This window comes from Phocoena phocoena, chromosome 6 (assembly GCF_963924675.1).
Source record: "Phocoena phocoena chromosome 6, mPhoPho1.1, whole genome shotgun sequence".
Lineage (NCBI taxonomy): Eukaryota > Metazoa > Chordata > Mammalia > Artiodactyla > Phocoenidae > Phocoena > Phocoena phocoena.
The window spans coordinates 98,733,846-98,761,836 of NC_089224.1; the positions used below are offsets into that span (position 1 = coordinate 98,733,846).

The 27,991-nt window shown below is 47.9% G+C and overlaps 1 protein-coding gene across 3 annotated transcripts in view; it reads right to left on the reverse strand.

The window, feature by feature from the left end:
* Positions 1-27,879, reverse strand: part of ASTN2 (astrotactin 2) — a 914,376-nt gene extending 886,497 nt beyond the window's left edge. For all 3 annotated transcript variants that reach the window (XM_065878807.1, XM_065878806.1, XM_065878804.1), the window contains exon 1: positions 27,450-27,879. In XM_065878807.1, coding sequence (XP_065734879.1) covers positions 27,450-27,879 — 430 coding nt within the window. The remainder of the gene's footprint in view (positions 1-27,449) is intronic.
* Between the last annotated feature and the right edge of the window lie 112 nt (positions 27,880-27,991).

The following is a 27,991-nucleotide window of genomic DNA, read 5'->3' on the forward strand; positions in this document are numbered from 1 at the left end:
CCAACTTTCATTCCCACCAACAGTGTAGGAAGGTTCCCTTTTCTCCACACCCTCTCCAGCATTTACTGTCTGGAGACTTTTTGATGACCATAATTCAAAAAGATACATGCACCCCAATGTTCATTGTAGCACTATTTACAATAGCCAAGACATGGAAGCAACCTAGATGTCCACTGACAGAGGTATGGATAAAGAAGATGTGGTATATATATACAATAGAATATTACTCAGCCATAAAAAAGAATTAATTAATGCCATTTTCAGCAACATGGATGGGCCTAGAGATCATACTAAGCGAAGTAAGTCAGACAAAGACAAATATCATATGATATCACTTATATGTGGAATCTAAAAAAAAATGATACAAAGGAACTTATTTACAAAACAGAAACAGACTCACAGACTTTGAAAACAAACTTACAGTTACCAAAGGGAAAATATGGCGGGGAGGGATAAATTAGGCATTTGGGATTAACATACACACTACTATATATAAAATAGATAATCAACAAGGACCTCCTAAAGAGTGGATCTATGAATATGTATAACTGACTCAGTTTGCTGTACACCTGAAACTGACACAACATTGTGGATCAACTATACTCCAATAAAAATTTTTTAAAAAGAAAAAACAAAAACAAAACCCAAAAACTAAAAGAACAAGGACCTACTATATAGCACAGGGAACTCTACTCAATATTCTGTAATAACCTACATGGGAAAAGAACCTGAAAAAGAATGGATATATGTTTTTTGTTTTTTTTTTTTTCGTTACGCGGGCCTCTCACTGTTGTGGCCTCTCCCGTTGCGGAGCACAGGCGCCGGACGTGCAGGCTCAGCGGCCATGGCTCACTGGCCCAGCCGCTCCGCGGCATGTCGGATTTTCCCGGACCAGGGCACGAACCCGTGTCCCCTGAAACGGCAGGCAGACTCTCAACCACTGCGCCACCAGGGAAGCCCGGATATATGTATTTGTATAACTGAATCACTTAGCTGTTTCACCTGAAACACAACATTGTAAATCAACTATACTTCAGTATAAAATAAAAATTAAATTTTAAAAAGTCCATTTCCACTAATTACATTATTCTCCGTAAGAATGGGAGAAACAGAGAAGCACCAGACCAGGAGTCAGGAAGTTCAAGCTTCAATCCTGGCATAGCCACCAACTCACTGTGTGACACTGGTCAGGTCACTTGACCTCTCTGGGCCTTACAGTCTATACCTTTTGACTTCCTGGGGGTAGGCTGGGGATTAAATGAGAAACAGCAAAATTTTCCTGACCAAGAGAGTGAGCAACTCAGGGGTTGGATCTATGTCTTTATTTAGAGATCCATTCCAGTACTTATGAGAGGACCTGGTATACAGAAGGTGTTCAGTTCGGTAAATACTGAACTGAATCAACACTTTGAAAATCGTATGATGCTCTATATTTAGTTCTTCATTCCCCATACATCTTTTGGTATCTAATAAGGCTTGACTCCTGCCTTTACTGAGCTTATACTGGAAAAGATAAATATCAAAAAGAAATAAATGTATAATTAAAATCTGTGACTAAGTGCTACCAATAACAGAAGCTTATATATAAAACAGGGAGACCAGCTCTAACCTGAGAATTCAGAAGGGCTTCTCTGAAGGAGTGATACTAATTGAGGATCTGAAAAATTGGTAGGCGTCAGACAGACAAAAGAAGCAACGGAAACAGCCTGTGCAAAGGCCCAGAGGCAGAAGGGGGATTGTTACATTAGAGGAATTGAAAGAAGCCCAGCAGAGATGGAGAAACAGAGAACACAGGGAGACTGGCAAGTTGTAAACAGGGCTCGAACCAGAAGGTCCACACACCTCCTGCCTAGCATCATTTCCCTAAGGCAAAGCCTTTCTCTCTAGAGATGCTAAGTCCTGACTCTTCTGGGCATGCTTTGGGGCATGAGGGCAGCAGGTCACATGAAGGTCATCATCTTTGTCAGGCAAATCAGAGGCTGCTCAGCCCTGTTACTACTTCCTAGAATCTCCCTCTCCTCTACACAAGTCTTTATAGAGCCCTTGACTTAGATGCTCTGTTTCGCTGCAAAGGCCAGGGCTGAAAACGATCCTGGAGATCATATAGTCCACTGGTACCTAACTGCAATTCATGGATCTCTAGGTTCTAAATAGATATTTCAAGGACCACTTCAGGGGAGGAGGAAGAGAAAGCCTAAAGGGCAGGGCTTTGGGCCTCCTCACCCCTACTTCAACCGAGCAATACTGCTTTCCTCTGGTGTTTACAGTGGGTTGCCCAAGGTTCTACCTGAAGGAAAGCTTCAGATGCTAAAAGAGGATTTGGAAAACCACAATCATCTTGCAGATGAGAATACCGAGGTCCCTGATGAGGACATGTGCTGTTTTTTGCTACCCAGAAACCATATTGGTATCAGCCCCTAGACTCACTTGCAAAATATAGCTCTCTCTCCAACATGTGCAGCCTGGAGGGAATGTCAATCCGTGTGTCCTCTTCTTCCCTAGATGAGGGGTACATACGAGGCCACTTCGAGGCAATGGATGCCAAAGTGAGAGAGGAAAGGATGGACAAACACTTGGAGCCCCCTCTGTCCTGATGCGGATGCTCGGATGAGACTGTGGATAGGTTACTGCTCTCAAGATCCCCAGAGCTGTCCTTTCTGAGCCTGTGTCTTCAGCTCTTCCATCCTCCTGAGTCATCCCATAAAGTCTCTATGCTTAAGTAAACAGAGCTGCTTTCCGTTGCTTGCCACCCCCCAATACAGTTGGAGGTTGTATGGATGACTTGCTCAGGGCACTCAGAGGGTTAGAAGTTTACCCGAGATTAGAAATCAGAGCTCTTCAACCACAGCCTGGGGCTCCCTGGGTTGGTAACTATTTGCAGCCCCACTTTAACTGGGTCCTTAATTCCTAGTATTCTGCCTTGTCTTCCCAGCCTCTTTTCCTAAGTCTCATGAGGATAAAAAATATAGTTGCCTACCTTCCTCTCTATATCCTTCAAAAGAGCTCACAGGCTATCCTGCCCTCCGGGTCCGTCACCATAAATCTGACATCAGTCACTCCTCGTTGGCTAGAAGATAATTTGCTGAATGTGCAGGGAAACAAGTACAGATATTATGCCGGGAGCTAGAACTCAAGCCAAACAGAGACAAGAAACATCCTTAACTGCTTCCTGACTCTGCTTCTCCAATGGTATGTGTGTGTCTCTCTCCCAACTAAGCAAGGATTAAAGGAATCCTTTGCAATTATCCCTGCTTCAGAAAGTACCTGTGAATATCCTGTTTCTACATCACTCTTCCCTTTGCTCACAATCTAAAGGCAATTTAATTTCCTTATATGAAAGAAGCAGCAAAGGGGGCTGGCATTGGAAGGCCAAGGGTAGGGCTTTGGGGTTTTCTTCTTTCAGCTTGCTCACTGACTACAGAGCTGTTTCCTACAGTAGCAGAAGTCACTCCCAAGGCACCTGAAGGAGATAGGAACACACGAGCCTAACTGCATTATACTGCAGTTTGACCAAGCAATCACTAACTTTATTGCAGAGAAAGAAAACGGAAATGACAGAGACAAGTTTAACTCATCCATTCCCTAACTTAAACGTGGGAGACCCAGGCCATCAGCTGGAGGGCAAAAAGAGCAGAGGGGAATGCCCATGGGTGGTTAAAGAAATTATTCTGTGTTCTGTAGGTCCCTTCAGGAGTGGAAGGAGGGTATGTGTACATTTCATCTTACCCAGCTCCAGATATCACCACTTTCCCTGATAGTCTCCTCTGCTTGCCATTATGGGGGCAACAAGGAGGGATCTGTTAAACTTTCAGACCTAGCCATTCATCTGTTCATTTGCTCAGTAACATTTACTAAGGACTAACTATGAAACACATGTTTTGAGAAGCACAGTGCTAAACACAGCCCCTGTCCTCAAAATGTCTGCAGTCTAGAGAAGCCAACAGACAATAAACACGGACAGATAGCCAAGTACAGTTTAGATCGGGTGGGCAGGGAGGGATTCTGTGGGGTTTGCCAAGTAAGAGAGAAGCAGCATGGGTGGAGGCAGAGGTTGGCAGGGTCCCCCTGGGTCGTGGCCGTCAAGCCCAGCTGTGTATTAGAACCCCTAAGTCACCTGGGAAGATAACAAACAAAATAATATTCCACTGTCTGGATATACCATAGTTTATTTATCTATCATCTATTGATGGATATCTTGGTTGCTTCTAAGTTCTGGCAGTTTTGAATAAAGCTGCTATAAACATTCGCAGTCAGGGTTTTACATGGATGTAAGTTTTCAACTCATCTGAGTAAACACCGAGGAACGCAATTACTGGGTCATATGTAAAAGCATGTTTAGTTTTGCAAGGAACTGCTGAACTGTCTAACTCCCAGTTATACTGCTTTAATTAGTCTAGGGTAGATTCCAGGCCCTGGCATTTTTAAAAGCTTCCCATGCGTTCTAACGTGCAGCTGTGGTTGAAGATCACGTAGGCCTTGGATGGGGACTATGCATTTCATTATAAGCACAATGGGAAGTCATTATGAATTTAAGGAGAGCAGAGGTGTGATCTGGTGCACACATTTACGAAGTCCTTCTGGTCGCGTCTGAGAATGGACTGGGAAGGGCTGGGAGGGGAGTAAGAAGCAGGAATGAATCTGAGAGACCGGTTAGGAGTCTACTGAATTACAGGTCAGAGATGAAAGGAACTTGTACCAGGATAACGACAGAAAGAAATGGATGCATTCAAAACAAATGTTGGGGGGGAAAACTAATAAGCTGTGGTTACAGGTTAAATACTGAAATGGGAGGAAACAAAGAGAAATGCAAGGATTGTAGAAAGATACTTCCACCCCTGCTCCAGCAGCAAATTTAAGTCTACCCTATGGTGGTAGATGGCTTAGACTCTACTTTATTTTCTGTCTTCTCTCCCTCCACCTCTTCTTCCTCTTCCTGTCCTTCTTCTTCACCATTTTCTTTATTTTGTTCTTTCGTTTGCTTTGTATTTTTGGAACAAGAAATCCTGTTGACTCAGGACCAACTGCTATTTTAAAGTTAAGAAACTCTTGCAAGTTTCATAATTGAGCATATGCCCTTAAGGTCAATCTCAAAAGAGCACATGGTATTTGGGGGATAAGGTAACTTGGCTCAGATGCCTTTTGTTGTCAGTTACAGCCAAGGGTTGACATTTCAGAAGAAATGATCTCTTAAGAAGGTTTATCAGGGGCTTCCCTGGTGGCGCAGTGGTTGAGAGTCCGCCTGCCGATGCAGGGGACACGGGTTCGTGCCCCGGTCCGGGAAGATCCCACATGCCGCGGAGTGGCTGGGCCCGTGAGCCATGGCCGCTGAGCCTGCGCGTCCGGAGCCTGTGCTCCGCAACGGGAGAGGCCACAACAGTGAGAGGCCCGCGTACCGCAAAAAAAAAAAAAAAAAAAAAAAAAAGAGAAGGTTTATCGTTCTTGCAACTTTTCTTCTGAAACTCTCCAGCAGATGTTTCTAATGCCTTGAGGGAAAAGAGAGCTGATGAATAGTGCTAGAGCAGCAGAGGGGGTTGAGAAAAAGGAGCCCACCAGAGTTGCAGAAAAAGAGCTTTGAATATTTAGCAAAACAGAAATTTTAAGACACTCAGATGCTTTGTACCAGCTGCTCTCAAAAACTCACCTCACACTGAAAATCAAGGTCACAGTCAAATGTGTCCAATATGGACCAAATGGTCATCGAGGCCTCTAAACTCGTTCAGGACATTTGGAATCACATTTGACAACAGGGCCAGGCAAGGAGGCAGCCCTGTGAGGAGGAGGGAGGCCCTGACACTAGAAGCAAGGTAGACCTGCACCCTGCAATACCCCCCGCACCTGTGGTCTCCTTCACTAGAAATACCATTCTGGGCCAGAGGTGAAGACCAGAGGTAGCCAGTTCTGAGCTGTGCATGGCTCCATGTTGGTCAACAAGGGGTTTGATCAGGGTAGGCAGACAGGAGCGACTTGTGCTCAGGAATTCTTATGAGAACTCAAGGCTATGGGGAGCAGACAGAAAGGTTAAGAGAGGCATGGAGATACAAGGAGGAAGACACACACACACACACAGCATGGTAGGGAGAAAAAAGGAAAGAGACATTAAGAGTAGTAAAGAGAAAAAAGGAGAGAAAGACAAAGAAGAGAGGAGAGAAGAGGTTAAAGAGAGAAAAGAGAAAGTGGACATGAAGTGAAACTTAGGAGGAAAAGAGAAGAAGGAAAAAGGATGGGGCAGGAGAAAAACGGGGAGAGACCCTTGTATCCCATTCTCATCCCATCAGTCACAGGGCAGAGTTTTCAGGAATTCTCTCTCGAAGAAACACTCGTAAATCTTCCATGAAGCAACAATGGAAGCGCAAACCTGAGCATTCGTGTCAGACAGGTCTGTCCACACCTGTCTCCCAGGAAATGAGAACTCCTGGGACTGCTCTTTCTAAGTCCCAGCTATGGGACGGGCCTGCTCTGGGAAAGGAGGGAGGGGATTAAGATGGGAAGAAAAGGCACAGCTGAGAAATGACCCATCAAGGACCCGGAATTCCTACCAGTAAGTGTCATTAATAGATTAACCTAAGACATCCCAGACTATAAGATGTATCAGGCTTTGCAAAGCCTACAAAGCAATACTTTATTAACAAACCTTGGTCTTAAGTAAATTTCCGTGAATTTCTTTCTTTAAAACTGAATCTTGGGACTTCCCTGGTGGCGCAGTGGTTAAGAATCCTGCCAATGCAGGGGACACAGGTTCGAGCCCTGGTCCAGGAAGATCCCACATGCCGTGGATCAACTAAGTCCATGCGCCACAACCGCTGAACCTGCACTCTAGAGCCCCCGAGCCACAACTACTGAAGCCCGCATGACTAGAGCCCGTGCTCCGCAACAAGAGAAGCCACCGCAATGAGAAGCCCGCGTACCGCAACGAAGAGTAGTCCCTGCTCACCACAACTAGGGAAAGCCCGTGCGCAGCGATGAAGACCCAACACAGCCAATTAATTAATTATTTTTAAAAACCGAATCTCTTTGGGGTCAGTGCTTACACAGTCTTGCCCGAATGTCAGTTCTACCAACATTTATTGACACTCATTCAATAACAGGCCCTGTACTAGGAACAGGGTACAGAAGAGACAAGGCTCCATGCCTGTCCTCAAAGACCTCATAAGCAGTTCTGTCCAACAGAATTTTCTGCAATGATGGGCATGTTCTATATCTGTGCTATTCAAGAGGATAGCCACTACCCACATACGGCTATTATCAATACTTAAATGCAAACTAATTACCATTAAGTATAATTTAAAATCGAGTCCTTCAGCCACATCTCGAGGCTCAATAGCCACATGCGGCTAGTGACTTCTGTACTGTACTACGCAGGCAGAGGATGAGACATGGACATAAACGTTTCATTATAAGTGAGGTGGGTGGCCTAAGAGATACAAACAAACGTTTCTGAATAAAGTTATTCAATCTGAATTAGGGGAGGGAGGAAAGAATAAGGATGGAAGTTTCCATAAAGAAAGCAGTTTAAGAAGGGTAGATAGGGTTCCACCAACAGAAATAGACGAGAAGCAGGCCATCCATGGTAGAGCACCAGCCTGAGTGAAGTCACTGAAATGCGACTTCAGTAGAGCTTGTTTTCTGAGAGCAATAAAAAAAAAAACCCAGTTTATCTGAAGTGTAGGCAGAGGAATGGTGAGAGAGAAGGATAATTAAGGTGGGTTTGGTCCTTAGGTGGAGAGCTCAGATGCCAAGGAGTTTGCTGTTAATCCTGTAAACAGTAGGGAGCCACTGAGGATTCTAAGTGAGGGAGAAATGACCTTTGGGAATGAGCCTTCAGGCAGCATATGAAGTATCTACTCAAAGGAAGAAACTGAAGCAGTATTGCAAGAGACTGGGAAAGAGATGATGTGACATGAAGAAGCTGGGAAATGAGGGAGGAGTAGCTGCTACTGGATTACAAGAGAGAGGGTTGTACGGAAGCCTTATTTTGCCCCAAATAAGAATGACATCTAGGGGCTTCCCTGGTGGCGCAGTGGTTAAGAATCCGCCTGCCAATGCAGGCGACACAGGTTCGAGCCCTGCTCCGGGAAGATTCCACATGCCACGGAGCAACTAAGCCCGTGCGCCACAACTACTGAGCCTACATTCTACAGCCTGCGAGCCACAACTACTAAAGTCCACGTGCCACAACTCTGAAGCCCGCGCACCTAGAACCTGTGCTCAGCAACATGAGAAGACACCCAATGAGAAGCCCGCGCACCACAACAGAGTAGCCCCCGCTCGCCGCAACTAGAGAAAAGCCCGTGCGCAGCAACAAAGACCCAACGCAGCCAAAAATTTAAAAAATAAATAAATTAAGAAAAAAAAAAAAAGAATGACATTCAGAAGTCTGATTATAATTCTTGAAGGCAGTTCCCTGAACTCATGCCCTGAGCCAGTCTTTGCAGAGGAAGAGTCTTTCAAGAAAGGTGAGCTTTTTCACAACAATTTGCCAGCCCATTAACCTATACTGCAGGGTCCATTCCCCCAGTGTCATCCCCACCGTGTCCCCTCATAAGCCACTACGGGCATATCATCCAAAGAGAACTGGGTGGAAAAAAGGAAGCAAAGAGCAAAATGAGATGGAGAAGGTCTTTTTAAAAAAAACATGTGCTAGGGAAGTCAAAACAAATTTCCAGCCATTCCTGCTAGAGGAGATTTTATGGGGCAAGACATCCCCAAAATGGGTTTTTATACTGAATTATACTGTGCACCTCATAAAGCACGGAAACTCCTGGCAGCCTGCACGCACACACACTGCCCTCTCGTTACCTGACCAACCCTCCCCAGCAGGTAGACACGCTGAGAGGCCCAGGGCCAGGCAGGCAGCCCAGTGGAGGTGAAGGGACTGGGGTCTGCACTCAGAAGCAGCCCCAGCCCCTTGACGTTAGTAAGGTACTGGCCTCCTCTGGCCCTGGGTCTCCCTCTGTGCAATGAGAGGGCTGGTCTGGATAGGCCTGAGAGCCCTGAGAGTTCTGAATCTGGATGGCCTGCAATGTGGGCTCAGGGATGCACAAAGATCCCCTGTAAAGCTGTGCCTTTATAGAAAGATCTGGGGTGAGGACAAAGGGACTTGAAGTGGAATCCCTGTTCTCATTCCCTCCTGAACTGAAGGAAAGATAAGGTGTGGTCATAGGTGGAAAAAAAATAGTTGATAAGACCTAATTTTTTAAAAGATATTGAAAAACTACCCTTGAGCACAGGGATATTTGGCATGGCATGCAGGAAGTTGGCCTGCTCTAGGAATTGAACTGCAGCTCCATCTCGCTCTGCATCCCATGCTAGGTCACTTCAGTATTTGAACCACAGTTTCCTCATCTGTAAAACGGAAGTGTTGAGGCCACCCAAAAGGAAGGGGGCATCATGACAATTGCTGTGGAGTCCCGGGCGGGGGGGGGGGCCATGAACTCCAAGAGTCTAATTGACCTGAGTTCCTGACACAGGTCTGGGGTTCAGTTTTCCCATCTTTAAAAAAAAAAAAAAGTTTCTAGTTTTACTGAGATACAACTGACACATAACACTGTGTAAGTTTAAGCTATACAATGTGTTGATTTGATACAACTATATATTGCAAAATGATTACCACCAAAGCACTTGCTAACACTTTCATCTCGTCACATAATTACCATTTTGTTTTTGTGGTGAGAACATTTAAGAGCTACTCTCTTAGCAACTTTCAAGAACATAATACAGTATTGTGAACTGTGGCCACCATGCTGTACATTAGATCCCCAGAATGTATTCATCTTATAGCTGGAAATTCTTACTCTTCGATCAACATGTCCCCATTTCTCCCACCCCCCAGGAACCACCATGCTAGTCTCTGTTTCTATGAGTTTGGCGTTTTTAGATTCCACATATCAGTGATTATCATACGCTATCTGTCTTTTTCTGTCTGACTTATTTCACTTAGCATAATGCCCTGGAGGTCCATCCAACATTGTTGCAAATGGAAGGATTTCCTTCTTTCTTACGGCTGAATAATATTCTATTGTATGTATAAACCACATCCTCTTTATCCATTCATCCTGAGATGGACACTTAGGTTGCTTTCATATCTCAGCTATTGTAAATAATGCTGCAATCAACATAGGAGTGCATATACCTTTTCGAATTACTGTTTTTCATTTTCTTCAGATAAACAGCCAAAAGTGAAATTGCTGGATCATACAGTAGTTCTACTTTTAATTTTCTGAGGAACTTCCATGCCGTTTTCCATAGTGGCTGCAAAGATTTACATTCCCCCCAAAAGTGCAAGTGGGTCCCCTTTTCTTCTTCTTTAAATAAGGGTTTGGGGCAAAATGCTATCTAATGGCTCAACCGCTAAAATTTCTGTGACATTAATGCCTCTGTCAACCTGAAACATGTATAAATTTCAAAAGCTTTCAGTGGGCTTCCCTGGTGGCACAGCGGTTAAGAATCCGCCTGCCAGTGCAGGGGACACAGGTTTGAGCCCCAGTCCAGGAAGATCCCACATGCCGCAGAGCAGCTAAGCCCGTGCGCCACAACTACTGAGCCTGCGCTCTAGAGCCCGTGAGCCTCGACTACTGAGGCCCGCACGCCTAGGGCCCGTGCTCTGCAACAAGAGAAGCCACCACAGTGAGAAGCCTGCGCACCGCAATGAAGAGTAGCCCCTGGCTCGCCGCAACTAGAGAAAGCCCGCGTGCAGCAACGAAGACCGAACTCAGCCAAAAATTCATTCATTAATTAATTTTTTTAAAAAAAGCTTTCAGCTAGGCTTCTCTGCACTGACCGCCAGCTGCATTTTTACAGAGCCAGTTTCCCAAACCTGTTTATGCCTGTTGTGTTTCTCATAACTCTAAAATTTAATGAAATGTTGTGCAGATTAAAAATTTATGAGCATCAAAAGAAAGTGGCTTCTAGGAGGACTGAGCTGATCCTACGATAAAAATAAAGTCACTTAAATATTGCTATTGAGTTAGGTCAGGTGTGACAACTATAAAAATTTAGAAAGGAATCATAAAACTCCAGAAGAATTACTTGGCAAACATCTTTAAGTTCTCAGTCCCCTTTAATGACACCAACATTGGAGATCCTATTCGGAATATTACGAGCATGGCTTATACAAGGAAGATGACATGGAACTCCAATCAGTTGACCCAGACTCGAAGAAGAGGCCCTGGGCCTACATCAAATCACTGGCAAACGTATACACATTTACAAATTTTAAGTTAAAAAGGAAACGTTTAATGTGCATTATTTTTTTTATGATTCCTTGCTTTAATAGGCTTCTTCTATTAACTGACCAGCTGCCAATCTACATGGCTTCACAGATGAGGGCTTCTAAAGGAAGCAACTCAACCTAAGCCCAGGTAACCCTCTCCTGAATAGTCTGTCTCCCCGCTCAAGTGAGAAAATAATTTAAGGAAGAAAAGAAGAACTGCTTTACCCATCATGTCAAATACTGTGCCAGAAAGAGACACCCACCCCAGACTCGTGATAATTGTTTCCTTTCTGGCTCCTCCCCTGCTGGCTTCAGTTTTTTTCTTTTAGTTCCGCAGAGAGAAGAATCATTATCCTATTCTCTATCTCTTATATGTATCTGTATGTATGTACACACATACGTGTATATATATGTGTATGTGTATATACATACACACATTTGTATACATTCATATATAAACACACATTATATATGTGTGTGTGTGTGTGTGTATGTGTGTGTGTATATATATATATATATATATATATATATACACACACATTCACATAGGGTCGGTCAAGAAGAGGACTCCCTGCCTGTGGTCTGGAAGGAATCTGCAAGTAGATTCTGGGACCCGGAGCTGGCTTAATATTGGAGTGTCTCTTTAGCTGAAGCCCAGAGCGACTCATCCTCCCCAGATCTATCATGGAACCCAGTTTGAAAAACCAATGCCCTAACAAAAGATGGTTCCGGATGACCTCGGACAAGTCACTTCCTCTCTGTCCCATCACCAAAGCTGGTTGGTCAGGCACATACTTACTCTACATTTCACTAGGATCCCAGCAAGCTCTTCGTCATGATCACTTCTGGGGAATGAGATTGGGCGGGGGAGAGACTTTCACTTTTTCCCGTATAATATTCCTGAATTGTCTGAATTTGTTACTACAACAAGCTTGCATTCCTTTTGTTGAAACCTACAATTAAGGTTAAAAATTTACTAAGTATGTATGCACTCATTGCTGGAGTTACAGATATTAAAGAGACATGATGTTTAACTCAGGAAGCTTACAAGACTAGCAAGAGAGACAGACAATTAAACAATCACCATATTTTCATGAAAACACGGACTGCAGTGAATATACAAAGTGCTTGCGAGATAACTGTTCTCGGGGGAGCCAGGAAAGTCACCTTGGAAGCAGCAAAGACATTCAAGCTGGATCTTAAAATACGGGTAGGAGTTATGAGGCAGGAAAGATATTATTTAAATGTATACGTTAAGGGAAATCTCACAATTAAGTGGGCAAAATTTAAATTTTAAATGAATATCTTTATCTCAGCAGTTGGGTTAAATCCATGTTTCCCAAACTGTGGTACGAGAGATGAGTTTAGACGGCACGTGGACACTACGCTAACTTCTACAGGCTACCTTCCATTTATAGCAAGTTATTCTGGTGTTCCATTTGTGAGAGTGATACAAAGATTCCTTTTAAAAAATAAATACAGCTAATCCCATTTACTATGTGACCTTGTGCAATTGACTTGATCTCTTTGAATGGCCACATCTTCATCCGTAATATGGAGATGCTAAAAATACCCATGAAAGGGAGGTTTTTGGTTTTTTTTTTTTAATCAAAAAGTTCAAGTGTTATTATCCCAATAGTTTGAACTCCCTGCATTTCTGTGCCCCCAAGGGACTCAGCACAATGTCTCGGATGGAAGAACGACTGAATAATGACTGAAGGGGCTTAGCTCCAAGCAAGGGGAACTTAAGGTGAACCACAGGTTTGGGGTGAACTGGTTGGGTCTAGGGAACGCGAACAGAATTCATCACCCATGCAAACCCCAGTCGATCCTAGTGACTGACGAGGCATCTGAAGCTGTGATTAAGTTGATTAGCAACGTCTGATCACACACATTTTCCATTGATTCATTCCTTCATTCAACTAATAGTTACTGAGTGCCTACTATGTGACAGGCACAGCTCTAGACACCTGTGATTCCAGCAGTGGACAGGACTAGAAGGTTCCTCCTCTCTCACGGAGTATCTTATGCAGTCCAATCTTCCCCACCTACCTGAAGGAGAGATGGCTCTGACAATATTCACTTAATCTTATCTGAGGCCCGAAGAGGAACTGTCATTTATTTGAGGCCACAGCAAGTAGATGGCAGAAACAAGACTAGAGCCCAAAGCACTTGCCTCTCAATCTAGCACAGTTTGGTATTTAGCAGGCTTGCAAAACCTGCTTGGCTTTCCAAGATCCGCAGCTGCCCCTTCTCAGCCACCAGCCTTCCCACCTGTTGTCTCTCTTGGGGGAGGGGTTGCCTTCTCTTCCCCAGCTGGGAGGTGAACTGGGGCCATTCCCTGGAGGGTTCTGCAGTTTGGAGATGGTTTACAGGCCAGGAGAATAAAGTGGAGAAAGAAAAGAAGGGAGGGAGGGAGGGAGGGATGGTAGGAGTCCTGCTATTGGCAGACAGGTAATTGGTTACTTTGGGCTGTCAGCTTCTTCCAGTCTCCCTCCCTGGGGAAGACTAGAGAGAAAGTAATTGAAGAAGGTGCCTGAACAAATTAGTGTGAGACTGGGCTTAAAAATTTGAGTTGCACCTGGGTTCAGAGCTGAGGGTTTGATCTTCAGACGCCCGAGAAAGGATGCAGAGATGGAGGAAGGAAGGGAGGGAGTCGGCTTTATCCTGCTGCAGCAGAGCTTCCAGACTCAGAAGCTCCTAAAGGGAATCTTTCTTTCCCTCCTGGGCTCCTGCTGAGCTGCGGGGGTTGAGAAGAACCTCAAATATCACTTGTTTTCATCTCATCACATGAGAAACGGTAGGAAGCCCAGAAAGCGGAAGGGACTTGACCACAGACACCAGCAGAACTGGGACCAAACCCCAGGACCCCTGGCTCCTAGTTCCAGCCACCAGATGACCCTGCCCCCTGGCTCCATGAGGTCTTTACTCACAGGACTTCCTGTGAATTGCCCTAAACATGGTCCAACTGCAAATAAAGTAGGCAGGGGATGTGTCCTAGGGATTAAAGTATAGGTCTGTTTATTTAACAGACACACCTAGATGGCATTTGCTGAGTGGTGGGCACTGGTCTACATGCTCTGCAAACTTTAGCTCTCGGAATCCTGATAGCAATCTCCAGATAAGCAACAGAACAACCCAATGAGGCCCCTACCTTGTAAGATGGTGTTCACAAACTACCACCCCTACCGCTGCCCATGTGTCATTCATTTGGTCAGGAAACGTCTACTCAGCACCTACTATGTGTTGTGTAATGCATTATATAGTTGAGAGGAGCAAAAAAAATGAACAAGACACATTCCCTACCATCAAGGAGCTGCCAGATAAAGTTTTTTGGGTTTTTTGGTTTTTTTTTAATAAATGGGATAGAAAGCTATGAGGGGGACGGTATACCAGGGAAGGCTTTGGTCAGGGAAGACTTCTTGGAGGAGGTGACTTGAGTTCTATGAGCAAAGGAAATATGAACCCAGAGAAGAAGGCAAACTTTTTTAAAGTTTCTAGACTGCGAAAAGGAATTAAGATTTTATCTTAAGAGCAATGAGAAACATTCAAAGGCTTTAAACAAGAGAGTGGCAAGATCCAATTTGCTTTTTGAAAAAGATCACTCTGGTTACTGTATACAGCAGGGCTGGCAAACTTGTTCTGTAAAGGAACAATTAGGAAATATATTAAGCTTGGTAGGCCGGATACTCATCATCGCTACTACTCAACTCCGCTGTTTAAAGCAAAAGCAACCGCAGACAATACATACACAAGGGTATGAGTGTGACTGTGTTCCAATAAATCTTTTTTTATTTATGGACACTGATATTTGAATTTCATATAATTGTCGCATATCACGAAATATTATTCTGTTTTTGATTTTTTCAAGTATTTAAACAAGAAAATAGACTTACAGGCCACGCAAAAGCAGGCAGCAAGCTGGATTTGGCCCGTGTGCTATATATCAAAAAATATAAAGAAAGGATAAGGAGGATGGAGAGGCAGCAGGAAGACCAGTTAGGAGACTGAGGTAACAGCCCAAGTGAGCTTGGACAAAGGTGATGGCAGCAGGACATCATGAGAAGTGAAGAATTTTGACAGTCATTTTAGAAGTAAAACCAACAAGGTTGGTTGGCTGAAAGAATGAGAGAGGCAAAGGAAGGGAGATATCAAAGATGATTCCTTTGCTTGAATAACTGGGTGAATGGTAGTCTGGTTTCCTGAGATGGAAGGGATGTGGGGAGAGCAGGTTTGGGGGACAAATCACACATTGGTAATATGATTCCTGACAGCAGAGAGAGAAACAGGGTCCCTGCAGGTTGCCAGAAAAAATACTGGCTGTCCAGCTAAATTTGCATTTCTGATAATCAGAGAGTCATTTTTAGAATAACTACATCCCAAATATTGCATGGGACATATGGGACGTAGTTATACTAAGCAAGTATTCATTGTCTGAAATTCAACTGGGCATCCGGCATTTTATTTTTTGCATTTATTTTTTGTTCACAAGATATGCCAATCCTACTGGGGGGTAGCCTTGGAGGAGAAAGGAAGGTTCCTCAGAAGAGGTAATAGCTGAGCTAAGGCTAGGAGATGGCCAGGTGAATGAGAGACCAGAAAAACATCATCAGCAGAGAAAACAGTGTTTCTATTCAGGACTCAGGTAGGGAGGATGTGCCTGGTTCCCCCCAGAGATCTGCCAGTAATCAGTGACGCTAGAGCCCCAAGTGCCATGGGGAATGTCAGGAGGTGAGGCCAAAGAGATACCCAGGGACCAGTGCACCCAGGGTGTCCAGGGACACACCAAGGATTTGGTACACTTCTTAAAGTACAGATTCCCAGGCCCCTCCCAGGTGCTTCCACTGATCCGGAAGGGAAAACCTGGCCTCTAAGGTGATTCTGAGGAGTCGCTAACTTTGGGAAAAAAACGGGCTAAATAATCTGGGACCTTTCCCAGTGACAAATCCCAGGACCCTAGGAAGTTGCTGCTGGCTGTGAAGTCTTGAAAAGAGTAACCCAGGTAATCAGAGCAAAGGTGACAGAGGACAAGCCTGCAGCCTCCCAAGGGGACTCCTGAGAAGGGGGTTCTGTCCATTAGGATGGAAGTAGGTGGTCCAGAATGTTTGTCTAAGGACCCACCCAGCTCCCCAAGAGTCCCTAGGTATCTGGTACCTGGTTCTCATTGGAGCTCTCAGCTCCTGCAAGGAGACAGACGTCTCCATGCCTCTCCTTGGCGCCCTGCCTCCTTCCCTCCTCAGCCCACAGTCACCACCGAAATGATTCCCCCAAATGCAGCTATGACTGTGACTGGAAATCTCTTTACTGCTGATTCTGCTAATGGAAATGTTCCTTCCCTTTGCGGCTGCTTGCAAAGCCATTCGTGACTTCCCCGGTGCCTGACAGCAAGGCTTTGTCAGCCGGCAGCCACCAGAAGGGAGAGGGTTCTGCCCCGATTGCCTCCCCCAAGACCCGCCTGCCTTAGACTCAGCCTCTCCTAGTTTCTCTGGCCAAACTGTCCTCAGACAACCCGGGAGCCCCCTGGGAGCGCCCCCACCCCCACCGCTTCCCCCTGCTCTTGGAGAGGGAGCAGAGATCAATGGTCAATTTCATCCTTTTTCTCCTCCTGGTGGGGAGAGAGGGAGGGAGGGCAGAGGCCAAAGCCAGCAAGCTGGAGTGGAAAGAAGGGTGAGGGAAAGGGAATTTGCATGCATTAGTTATTCATACCTCCACCTCCTTCCATAACAAGGATTCCAGGTGGCTAAGAGGCACGGAGCACAAACTGTGCCAGATGCTGTGCTAGGTGCTTTGCACACACTATCTCCGTAAGGATCATACGGCTTAGTGTAAGTAAAAATCGAGCACAGCGTTGGACACTGACTACAGCTGAAGATGGAGGACTCTCCAAAAATAATGATCGCAGCAACCCAGAGAAGGGATTGCTGTGTTACCTTCACTTTCTTCATGGGCATACAGAGGTCTACAGTTAGGAAGTCGTGCAGCCGGGATTCTATCCCAGGGCTTTGGGTCTTCAGAGCTGGCACACCAGTCAGAGGAGCTGGGCTACAGACTGGATTTTGCCATGGCTTAGCTGTGGGACCTTGCAAATGTACTTATTTTGCTGTACGTGGGCCTCTCACTGTTGCGGCCTCTCCCGTTGCGGAGCACAGGCTCCGGATGCGCAGGCTCAGCGGCCATGGCTCACAGGCCCAGTTTCTCCGCGGCGTGTGGGATCTTCCCGGACCGGGGCACGAACCCGTGCCCCCTGCATCGGCAGGCGGACTCTCAACCACTGCGCCACCAGGGAAGCCCACAAATGTACTTCTTTTTGCTAGGTAAATGAGAGAGTTGGGCTGGATCTCAAAGGCATTCTTTTACCCAGCTCTAATACTCTAGGAGAACTACACACTATTTATTAGGACTTTTACAGCATTATAATATATATATGTATTATTTATTATTATATATATCCCATATGTATAATGTAATTTAAATCCCATTTTCAAGGTAGGAGCATAAAAACTGCACAACGCTGCTAAGAAGCACTAGGTGAGAAAAGTCAACTTGGGCTGAAGGGGAGGAGTGACGAGGAAGTTCACCCAATCAAACAGGGGCTGCACCTCAGACAACAGATGCTTGACAACTTCTAGAAAAGAAATGCAGAGCTTCTCTAAGTTCCTGGAAGGTCTAGGTAAGAGGTTCCCTAGCATAACAGTATGCCCAGCAGAAGGTGGGAATTCCCTAAGCACTGGGAGAAGAAGGAAGTGGAAAGGGAAGAAGAAAGGGAAAGGAGGAAGGATGGAGGGAAAGAGGAAGTGAGAACGGAGGGAAGGAGGAAAATCAAGAAGCCACGGCAGCATGGGAATCTGCTTGTCAAGGAGTCCAGGGCTAACGAGTGACATCTAGAGCAGATGAGACAAGGCCCGGTGCTCTCCTGGCAAACGAGCAAGGAGCGACAGGGCCTGGGGAGAGGCTGAGTCAGCTCCTGGCAGCCCAGAAATGAGGTGTTGAGTCCCTCAGGCCTGTGAGGCTGTCACACCTGAAGTTCCTCTGTAAGAAACGTCTGCAACTTCTTGCTAATGAGAGGAGGAAGAGATAAAAAGTACAAGAGGTTGTCAAAGAGGTGAAAACTCAAGGGCACTCCTAGTTCTGTGCAGTATGGAAGGCGGAGAGAGCACAGAGCCTGGAAGCAGGCACACCTGGGACAGGACCCCGCTCAGCTGTAGTGATCTTGGGCGTGTTTCTGAACTCCTCTGAGCTTCCGTGCTCACCTATAACATGGGATGAATCCTACCTGTCTTTCAGCACTATGGAAAGAAGGAACTGCAATAACAAACGCGCCAGCACCACATCCAGGGCATAGTAAACGTTCAATGAATGGCTGCTTTTTTCATAGCCTACCCCATACCAGAAGGGGGAAGTCCAGAACACCAGCTCCCCCCACCCCCAGTGGCCTGGACTAAGGTGGGAGGAAGGTACACCAGACCAGGAGTCAAAAGGTTGGATCTGGTTCCTGCTCCACCACTGACTTGCTACGGTGACCTTGACTTCTCCATCTTTATATAAAAGGGTTTCGTTTAGAAAATGTCCTAAATTCTTACCATTTATAGCAGGTGATGACCCCAACACCATGGATGGATCATCTCCCCCCAAACGTTCAGTGTCTCTCTGTCTGGCACAATGCAAAGGTGCTAATCCCTTATCTGGCTTCCATGATTCTCAAGAAAAGGTCTTCCCTAAACCCAACTCTTTCTCCTCTATAATCAAACTGGTCTCATTCCTCATCCTACAAACACCCCAGAATAATAAGGAGGCAGGAGAAGGTAGAGGCAGTAGCTGTGGAAGCTCAGAAGAGGGAAGGTTTCATGGAAGAGGTGGCATTCCAGCTCAGCCTTAACAGAGGAGTGGAATTGCAATACCGCTCCAGTTCTGCACAGTATGGATTCTGAGATGAGACTTGGCAAACCTGTTTCTAGTCATCTAAGATGCCCTGAACACCTAGGATGTGCCAAGCACAGGGTGAATCACTGCAGCCCCAGAGATAAAGGAGGGATGTTCTCTGCCTGTGGAGCTCTTAGGCAAGTACCACAAGACAGACAGAGAAACACATTAAGTTCTGCTCTCACTCTGCCCCAAGTCACCATCATCTCTCACCTGAACAGACTCCTGCAGACCTTCCTCTCCCATCCTTGCTCCTCGACAGAGCAGCCTGAGTAATTCCTTTGAGACAGAAGTCAGTTACAGATACTCTTTTGCTTAACGTCCTGCCTGGCTCGCCATGGCACTCACGGTAAAAGCCTAAACCCTGTCCTGTCCTGTCCACCCCCCACTCACTCCACTCCGGCCACACTGGCCTTCTTGCTGGCCCTTGAACGATCCACGTGTGCTCTGGAGTCAGGTCTTTGCTGGAGCCGTTCTCTGCCCGGAATACTCTTCCACACATCTGCCTGGTGACGCCTTCATGGCCTTCAGGTCTTGGTCTAATCCTATAATCTCAATAAACAATCCTTTGGCCCTATTTAATATTAAAACTGATTTCCTCACCTCAATAATGTTCATTTTCTTTTTGCCCTTTTTTTATAGAATCTATCACCTTCTCACATACCACATAATTTTCTTATTACATTTATCATTTTCTCCCCAACACGCATACACATGCACACACACACGCATATATACACGTACTCCTGGACGTGAGCTCTCAACACAGAAATCTATGTCTTTTGTTCTCCATACATCTTACGTGGCTGGAGCAGTGCCTAGCATGTTGTAGGCGCTCAGTACTTCTAAGGGACCAGCCACTGTTACACCAATCTTTATATCGCTAGTGGGTACCAAGGCCCAGAGTGTCCAACTTTAGTGCCAAGAGGTCAGGAAAGGCTTCAAAGGTAAGTTCATAGTTGAATTCAGCCTTGAAAGGTAAGAAGGAATTTTCCCAGGGCCTTTGGGGCAGAGTTACAGAACAAGAAAGAAGGGTTCTTAGCATAGGACAGTCTGGGCAGAGTCTGATCATGGACCTTGTAGCTCAACGAGGAGCTTGAACTTCATACTAAGAATTATGGGGAGCCAGTGAAGTGCTTTAGGAGAGGATGGCCATGATCAGATTTGGGCTTTTAATGAACTCCCTCTGTCTGCAAGTACAGACGATGGACTAGAGAGAATAAGACTAGAGGGAGATACCAGTCAGTTGACAGCTGAAATCGTAGTCGAGAGAAGTGTTGACATCTGACCCTGCCGGGGGCCGTGACAACGGGCATGGAGAAAGGGTTCCTTCTCAGGTGAAAACCCTAATGGTTTATGACATACAACATCCTTGTCAATTTTCGACTCACAGAAGGGCTGCCTGCACGCTCCAGTATGCCAATAAGAAAGCCAGAAATCTTCCAGTCCTGAATCTTACACTGGGTAGTCACCACCCGACCCCCTTCCAAACCAAGGAAAAGTCTTCCTGGGGGCTGTTGTCCTAAAGAACTGCAGACGGCAGTGAAGAGCCAGTGAGAGGAGAGCAGAGCGAGTCCCGCCAAGCACCGCTGCCTGCCTTCTCTGGGGCCGAGAGACTGCAAGCTCTGCTGGGAGGAAAGAAAAGTCAGCTCTCTCTCGCTATAGTTAATCTTCTGTTGCCACTAGCTGGTCAGTATGAGAACTTGGGGAAGTATCAGCCCTACAAAGAAAGTATCCCCATAATGCTGCTGCACCTCAAGGTTAAATCTCTTTCTTTTTCTGGAAAAGAGCAGGCTTCTTCTCACCCTCAGGGCAGCTAGAGTGAAAAAGCAATGAGGCTCCCTCCTCCCCAGCACAAAACCCATCGGCTCAGGCTCTCAGAAGAGTCTGGAGCCAACCAGCTGGATACCTCGGGCAGGAGAACAAATTCAACTTCCCCAGGGATATCTTTCTCCTTAGATTTTTGTTTCTTTGTTTGTTTGTTTTGCAGGGAGAGGAGGAGAGACTTGGTGCACCTTATGATGTGAGACATATTTCACCCAGAGCCACGTGTTGGTAGTCAGTGTGATGGAAAGAAGCGTGGAGGGGGATTCAAGACCACTGGGTTTAAGTGTGAACAGCTGGTCCTTAGGTAGGTTGCCTCCCTTGTCTGGGACCCCGTGTTACCATTTAAATGGAAGGGGTAGATTCAATGTGCTCTGAGAGTCTGTGATGCTGTAAGGCCATCAGAGTTGATGGTCATGGTCACAGCTTTTATGGCTTTACCCAAAGAAGTCACTGTCACTCTCTGTCCTCCTCTGCCCCCAGCACACGTGTTCACACCATCCTATGGCAGCCAATGCCTAGTTTACAGCTAAGCAAAGAGGTAAGAAGCAGGAGGCTCTGCCTGCCAGGGGCCTAGGCAAACCTACTGTTGCATTTGCTGTAAATTAGTATTACTCAATGATCTTGCAGCCTGAGGGCCCCATTCAGGATAAGGAACAAGCTCTGGGTCACAAAAGCTCGCAGAGCTGTGCTGTCTTGATGGCTATCGTTCCTGACCCCCAGAAACAGCAAATCTGGATGGCCTTGACCCAACCTGGGCCTCTCTAACAGCTAAAACGAATCCTCCTCTCACCCTGCCCCATCACCTTCTCAGTAACATAGTATAATGGTCCCTTGGGATCTGTAGGAGATTGATTCCAGGATCCCACCCCTTTCCAAGATCCAAGGATGTGCCAGTCCCTTATATAAAATGGAATAGTGCAGTCGGCCCACGGTTGGTTGAATCTGGGGATGTAGAACCCACAGCTACGGAGGGCTAATTATACTTTCTGAGGGCAGATAATATATCTGTCTCTGCCCTAATTATTAAAGTTCATCAGACCTGAACTGGCAAAGGGGTGGGGATGGAGTAAGGGAAGTGAATGAAAAGGGGAGAAAACTCAGATCAGAGACCACTGAACTGCCACACACACACACACACACACACACACACACACACACACACACACACACACACACCCTTATTTACAATATCCCAGAAACCTGGACCATCAGTGCAGGACGGGACCTTGGAGTCTGAGTGCTACTGAAATGTTTTAGTGATAAGGGACCTGGAGCCCAAATGAGGAAATAACATTTTTTAAGCTTTGTCTGAAGACATCAAATTCGCCCCCTCACCCACCCCGGAATCTCTCCCTCTTACCCATTCTGGGAAAAACACTGCGATTGATTTTAATGAATATTCTGTGGTCAGAAATCCCTACAGAAAACCCAGCTTATACTGTTTGTATCTGTTTTTTTTCTCCCACTTAATAACTGTCATCAACCTTCAGAATCAAGGCAGAAACCAAAAGGGGCAGATAGCCTCAATGCCTCTGGTCCTTTCTCCAAATGCCTGCCAAATAGCTGTGTGGTCCCTGCTTGAAGACTTCCTCCCACGTGGACCCTGTCATCATTAGAGGTCAGAATGCCTGGTTGTTGGACAGCTCCCAGGGACACATCCTCCTGTCATGCTGTACTCCATCCCCTTAGTATTTGCACCTTTAGGACATTCTTTAGAACCAGACAGAAAAAAAAAGCACATGCCTCATTCCCTGTTGATGTTCGAAGAAAGCTTCTCCAGCCCTTGTGGACTGTCCTTAGGGTAAACTCCCTGCTTCTAGCAACCTTTCTGACCTTGTGCCTGGTCCCTCACTCCTTCTGGGGGCTCTTCTCTTTCGGTGTTCATTTTTGCCTGCATTTTAAGGAATCTTTGCAGACTGACCAAGTGGGCATTTCAGAGCATCTTCGTCTTCCACCCAGGCCAATCAGCTTCCTGCAAACAGCATCCTTTCAGGACAGATCTTGAGGACACTGCCAGATCTGCTCATGCAGATGCATTTAAAAACATACTACTGGATGGTTTTTCTTTCTCCACACACCCTCCCCCAAATATAGAGCACGCTCCTCACCTGTGTGATTTCTATGACAAGGTAAATTAGTAATGGATGTTGACAATAAGTGGTTACTCAGTTTTATCTCCTTTCCCCCTTTTGCTGTATCAAGGCTCACGGTGAACAGCCCAGCCTGGCCACTATCAAGCACAGGAAGAAGGATGCCATTTCCCTAGCGGTGGGCATGAAAGCTAAATCCACAAGCAGACTCTGGAGCTGCCTGGGGGCAGATGAAAACTGGGTGATGTGCGGGTTCACCTCACAAGCCCTGCACGGACAGTTGCTCCCATTCAAATTCTTTCTTTTTCGTCAGTCCTCCCCAACACCCCCATGTTACCAGCAAAGGAAAGGAGACAGTGAGAAGCAAGGGCAGCTAGTCAGAGTTACAGAGTGGGTCAGGGCACTTCAAGTTCATAGAATCTTTGCACCAAAGGATTATTTTAGGGCTCAGCTACCCACTCATATTATAGCACAAAGAACTGAAGATCCGGGGTAAATGACTTGTTCAAGGTCAGAGCAGGCCACAGCTGAGAGTTCCAGGTCCTAAGCAACATCAAGCCCCCAAGCTGTACTGGAGCATTCAAATTCTCCTCCAGCCCATCCTCCATGACCTCACTCAGTTTTTGTTTTTGCTTTTGTTTTTTTCCTGTCCAGGAAATGTCCCCAGCTTTCTCTAAGTCTAAAGAGATATCTCCCTCCCTGATGTTACAGAATGTGTCAAACCCATCAATCACTGGTACCACTACACACATGCCCTTTGACATCCCATGAGTCATGGAACTTTGCGTTGGCAGGGTCATTGAAGGTCATTTAACGCATGCCTCACTCTCACACTCTCATACTTCAGCACCAGTGTAGCTAAAGTTCCCCCGAGAAAGGTTCTTGCCGTGCTGATGATTATGTTTCCTCTCCAGGACCCTGCACCATGCCCTCCATCAATGTAACCAGCCCCTCAGTGCATATTTGGCTCAAGATGGCTGTTTAGCAATTACCAAGAATGTAGGTGTCTGATGCGCTGAGATTCCAGTCCCAGGTCTGCATTTACTCAAAGTGAGCCCTTGGACTAGGCACCTGACCTCTCTAAAGAATGTTTCCTTACCTGTAAAATGGGAATAAATTACAACAGTGCCCACTTCATATATTTTATGTGAGTAAATAATAAAAGGCAAGAGTAAAGCTCTGAGCAGCACAGTAAGGATTCAACAACTAGTTGCTATTCCTTGATCTATTTCAAGGAAATTCACTTTATCAGGACCACTGACTTAGATTCTAAAGAAGAGGCCCAGACATAGAAACTTGGGGGGCATTTCACCTCTGAGGGAAATTTCCACCTACATAAAGCAGGCTGGAACATGAAGGGAAGATTAGAAACATGAAGAGGAAAAGACCTGAAGAAAAGTCTTTTAAGTCTGGGCACTACCAATTATAGAGCCGATAATTCAAACAAGAGAGGCAGGCACAATGGAGGGAGGGAAGGCCAGGTATGTCGGTGACTTTGGTGAATAGGGATTGTAGACAGCGTGTGCAAAATAATTTTGAGCTTCCCCAACTGGACTTGGAGTAGAATGGGAACTCTACCTTTTATTTGTTTGTTCACCGCCCCTTAACACCAGGGACATTTTACCACCACCAACTCTAGACCCACAACCCAAAGCATAGCCTGAGGGCTTTGGTAGACACTATCACCCCCTAGTGGTGGCTCCACACACCCCGCTACTGGCAGGATTCAGCATTTACCGACTTTGCATGTGCATCTGTGGCGCACGCCATCTCCAAATCCCTTGAACTGGTGACCTAGAAGTGAAAGACTCACCCAACTCGCCAGAGACAAACACTAGGGAAGGATGTTTAGAAGGTCTGAAGATGGGATGATGGGATGGGGCTGCCTGGGGACCCTGGGGGAGATACGGCCATAAATGACTCATAGTACCCCCTCTCCGCCCTCATTTTCAGCCAGCCTGGCCCTCCCAGAGCTCATTGTGCACTCTGTGTTTACACACAAACAGTGGAAGAACAACACAAATAAAAAGCCCACGTCTCCCTACACAGATCCTGCTATGCTCGGCCATCTGGCGACTACCTCGCTAGCCAAATCCCTGGTAGGAGTGCCTCGGGCTGCGGGGAAGGAGGAGGAGGAACCTGCTTCCCCAAAGGGCTCAGGGCTTCCAAGGAGGACGGCACCTGCCACTCCACAGCAGGCAGTCCCCAGCCGCCAAGGCTCAGCCGCCTGCGTCAGAGAAGGCGGAAGCCTCCAAGTGGAGAGCACCAGAAGACTCTGATGCTGAAGCACCGGTCTGGGGGATTTGACACTTCCAGCTCCTCACTCAGTTCCTCACTCAGCCTGCCCTGGGCTCCCAGGTACCCATTTCCTCTTGAAAGCCAAAGTTTAAGAACGCAGAGATTGCCAGCTCCAGGAATTCTGGAGCGACTCCTGTAGCCGGCTGGACCAGGTCCTCCACATCCTAGGGAAACTGGAACGCTCTGGGGTCCTCGCTTCCAAATCATGGCATACCCAAGGATTCCCCCCACCTTTCCCCCTCATCTGAACAGCCATTTAGAAGGATCCCCACTCCCTCCCTCTCCGGACATCCGGGAGTAGAGAGATCTCGAGAGTGGAGGGAGAAGGTTGGGATTGAAAGTGGTGAGGGTGACACTCTCCGTTTCTCTGGAAGGACCCTTCCCTGCGGCGGGGTCACAGGAGTTGGCCATGAGCCCAAGGTTGGCTCTTCGCCCTAAGGAACCCCATCTTCACCCCCATCCACTTACTTGGAAATGGGCAGCTCACAAGTGCACGTGGGAATGGCTCTTGGTGTATGTGTGTGTGTCCGCGCACGTGTGTATGCTTGAACGTGTGTGTGTGGCACACCAGACGTGCCGCCGCGGAAAGTCCCCTGGGAACCTGCAAGGCGCTCTCCTGCCTAGCACCCCACAAAGCTCAGCACGCTCAAGTTACAGCCAGCTGGGGAGAGCCCAGGGGCCAGAAACCCGAGGTACATGCTCAGACCAGGAAAGGGCCTGGCGCTCGCTCAAAGCTCCAAAGGCGGCCAGCACGAAAGGGAAGTGGCTGGCGGGCGGGCGGGCGGGCGGGCGGGAGGGGGGCGTCACAAAAATACATCAAAAATATTATGGCTCCCAGGAGAGAGGAGTCTAGTCCATTGATTACTCTTTGGGGCTTCTCGGGCGAGCAAGGAGTTAACCTCAGAGGTTCAAGCCGGGACCCCGAAGGCGCGGACATCGAAGGCCCATCACCCCCGCGGTGCCGGAGCTCAGCCGGATCCCGGGGTCTGGAGTCTGGGGCGAGCCCCCGGCGCCTTCCTGGAGCTGCTGCTGGCCCGACTCCGACAACCAATCGCACCCCGCTCCCCCAAGAGGGGAGGGGAGAGAGAGAGACCGGCGAGCGCGGGAGAGCTAAGGGGAAACAACATTTTTGTAAACGCTCTCCGAGATAATTAAGCGATCAATTACCCGGGTGGGAAATCAGCTGCGCCTCCCACAGCTACCTGGAAGGGCCGACTCCTCCGGGATTCGCGCTGGGAACCAGCTGGCAGCAAGCTGCGGGCGAACTTTCCGATTAACTTTTACGTTTGAGCCCCCACCCCCATCCTTTTCCTCTCCCTTTCCTTTTTCATGCCTTTAAGTTATTATTATTAGCCCAGTGAGTGAGCTGCGAGGACAAACCTGCTCTCCGCCGGGAGGGGGTAGGAAGGCGAATGCGACCACGGGGATGGAGGGAGAATCTGAAAGTGGAAGGAGACCTTGGGTTCCGAACGCCAGTGCTCGGGAATCACTCAATCCTCCCCAGCCCCATTTCACAGATGGCTAAAACTGAGGCCCAGAGAGGGGAAGCGACTTGGCCAAGGTCACCCAACCCACCGTGAGGCCGAATTTATGCGGACTGAGGGATGCCACATGGAGCGACTCCGCTCCGATTCTCGAGAAAATCGAACCGGAAGAGCAGAGCCGACGACTCCGAGGCGACAGCGAGGGGGCGGTGACCGCGGGCGGCCAGTGGCCGTGCCCCAGGAGCAGTGGGCGGCTGGACCTAGACCTGGCTCCCGAGCGGGGGACTACCACGGCCCCCAGCTCAAGCACACTCAGGCAGTTGGGGTTTCGGCGTCAGCGACGGATCGCGGCAGAGCTCAACGTCTGCACTGAGAGACGGACGGACAGGTCCCCACCGCGGATGGCTTGGCACGCCCCCGGTCTCCCACCACGCGCTCGCTCAGATACTGCCCCGGACTCTTTCCAACCACCTGTACGCCCTCCGGGCCTCTCAGCTGCCCTCACTCAACCCCGCTCGGGGCAGCCCGGGGCGGGAATCCCCAGGGCGCCCCCACCCGTCTGGCTTCACTTGGGGGCTCCCGGTTCCCTGGGACCCCGCGTGTGCCGGCGCCCAGCCTTACCCAGGGTGAAGAAGGGCAGCTCTGTGTTGTCCAGGTCGTCCTGCACCGCGATGCGCCCCGGCAGCTCGTTACGCACAAAGAGCAGGAGGCGAGACTCGGCGGCGGTGCCCGCGGAGCCAGCGGAGCCCGGGGACGCGGCGGCGGCGGCGGCTCCTGCCCCGGTCCCACTCCCGGCCCCGGCGCGGGTGCCGCTCCAGCCGATGTCGCTCTCCCGCAGGGCAGGCAGCGTGGACACGGTGACTGTCTTGAGCCGGCATGGGCTGTCGGGCTCCCGCGAGGCGGCGGCGGTGGCGCCGGCCAGAAGCGGCGGCGGCGGCAGCAGGAGCAGGAACAGCAGCAGCGGCTGCGGCGCCGGGTGGAAACCGAGCCTCAGCCGCCCCCGGAGCCCCGAGCTGGGGCCGGGGCTGCGCCGGGCGCCGGCGGCGGCCATGGCGGGAGGGGCTGCGGTGCTGCGAGCGGCGGTGGCGAAGGAGGAGGAAGAGACAGTGGCGGCGGCGGCGGACGCCGAAGCGAACCAGGACGCCGGAGCTAAGGAGCCGTGG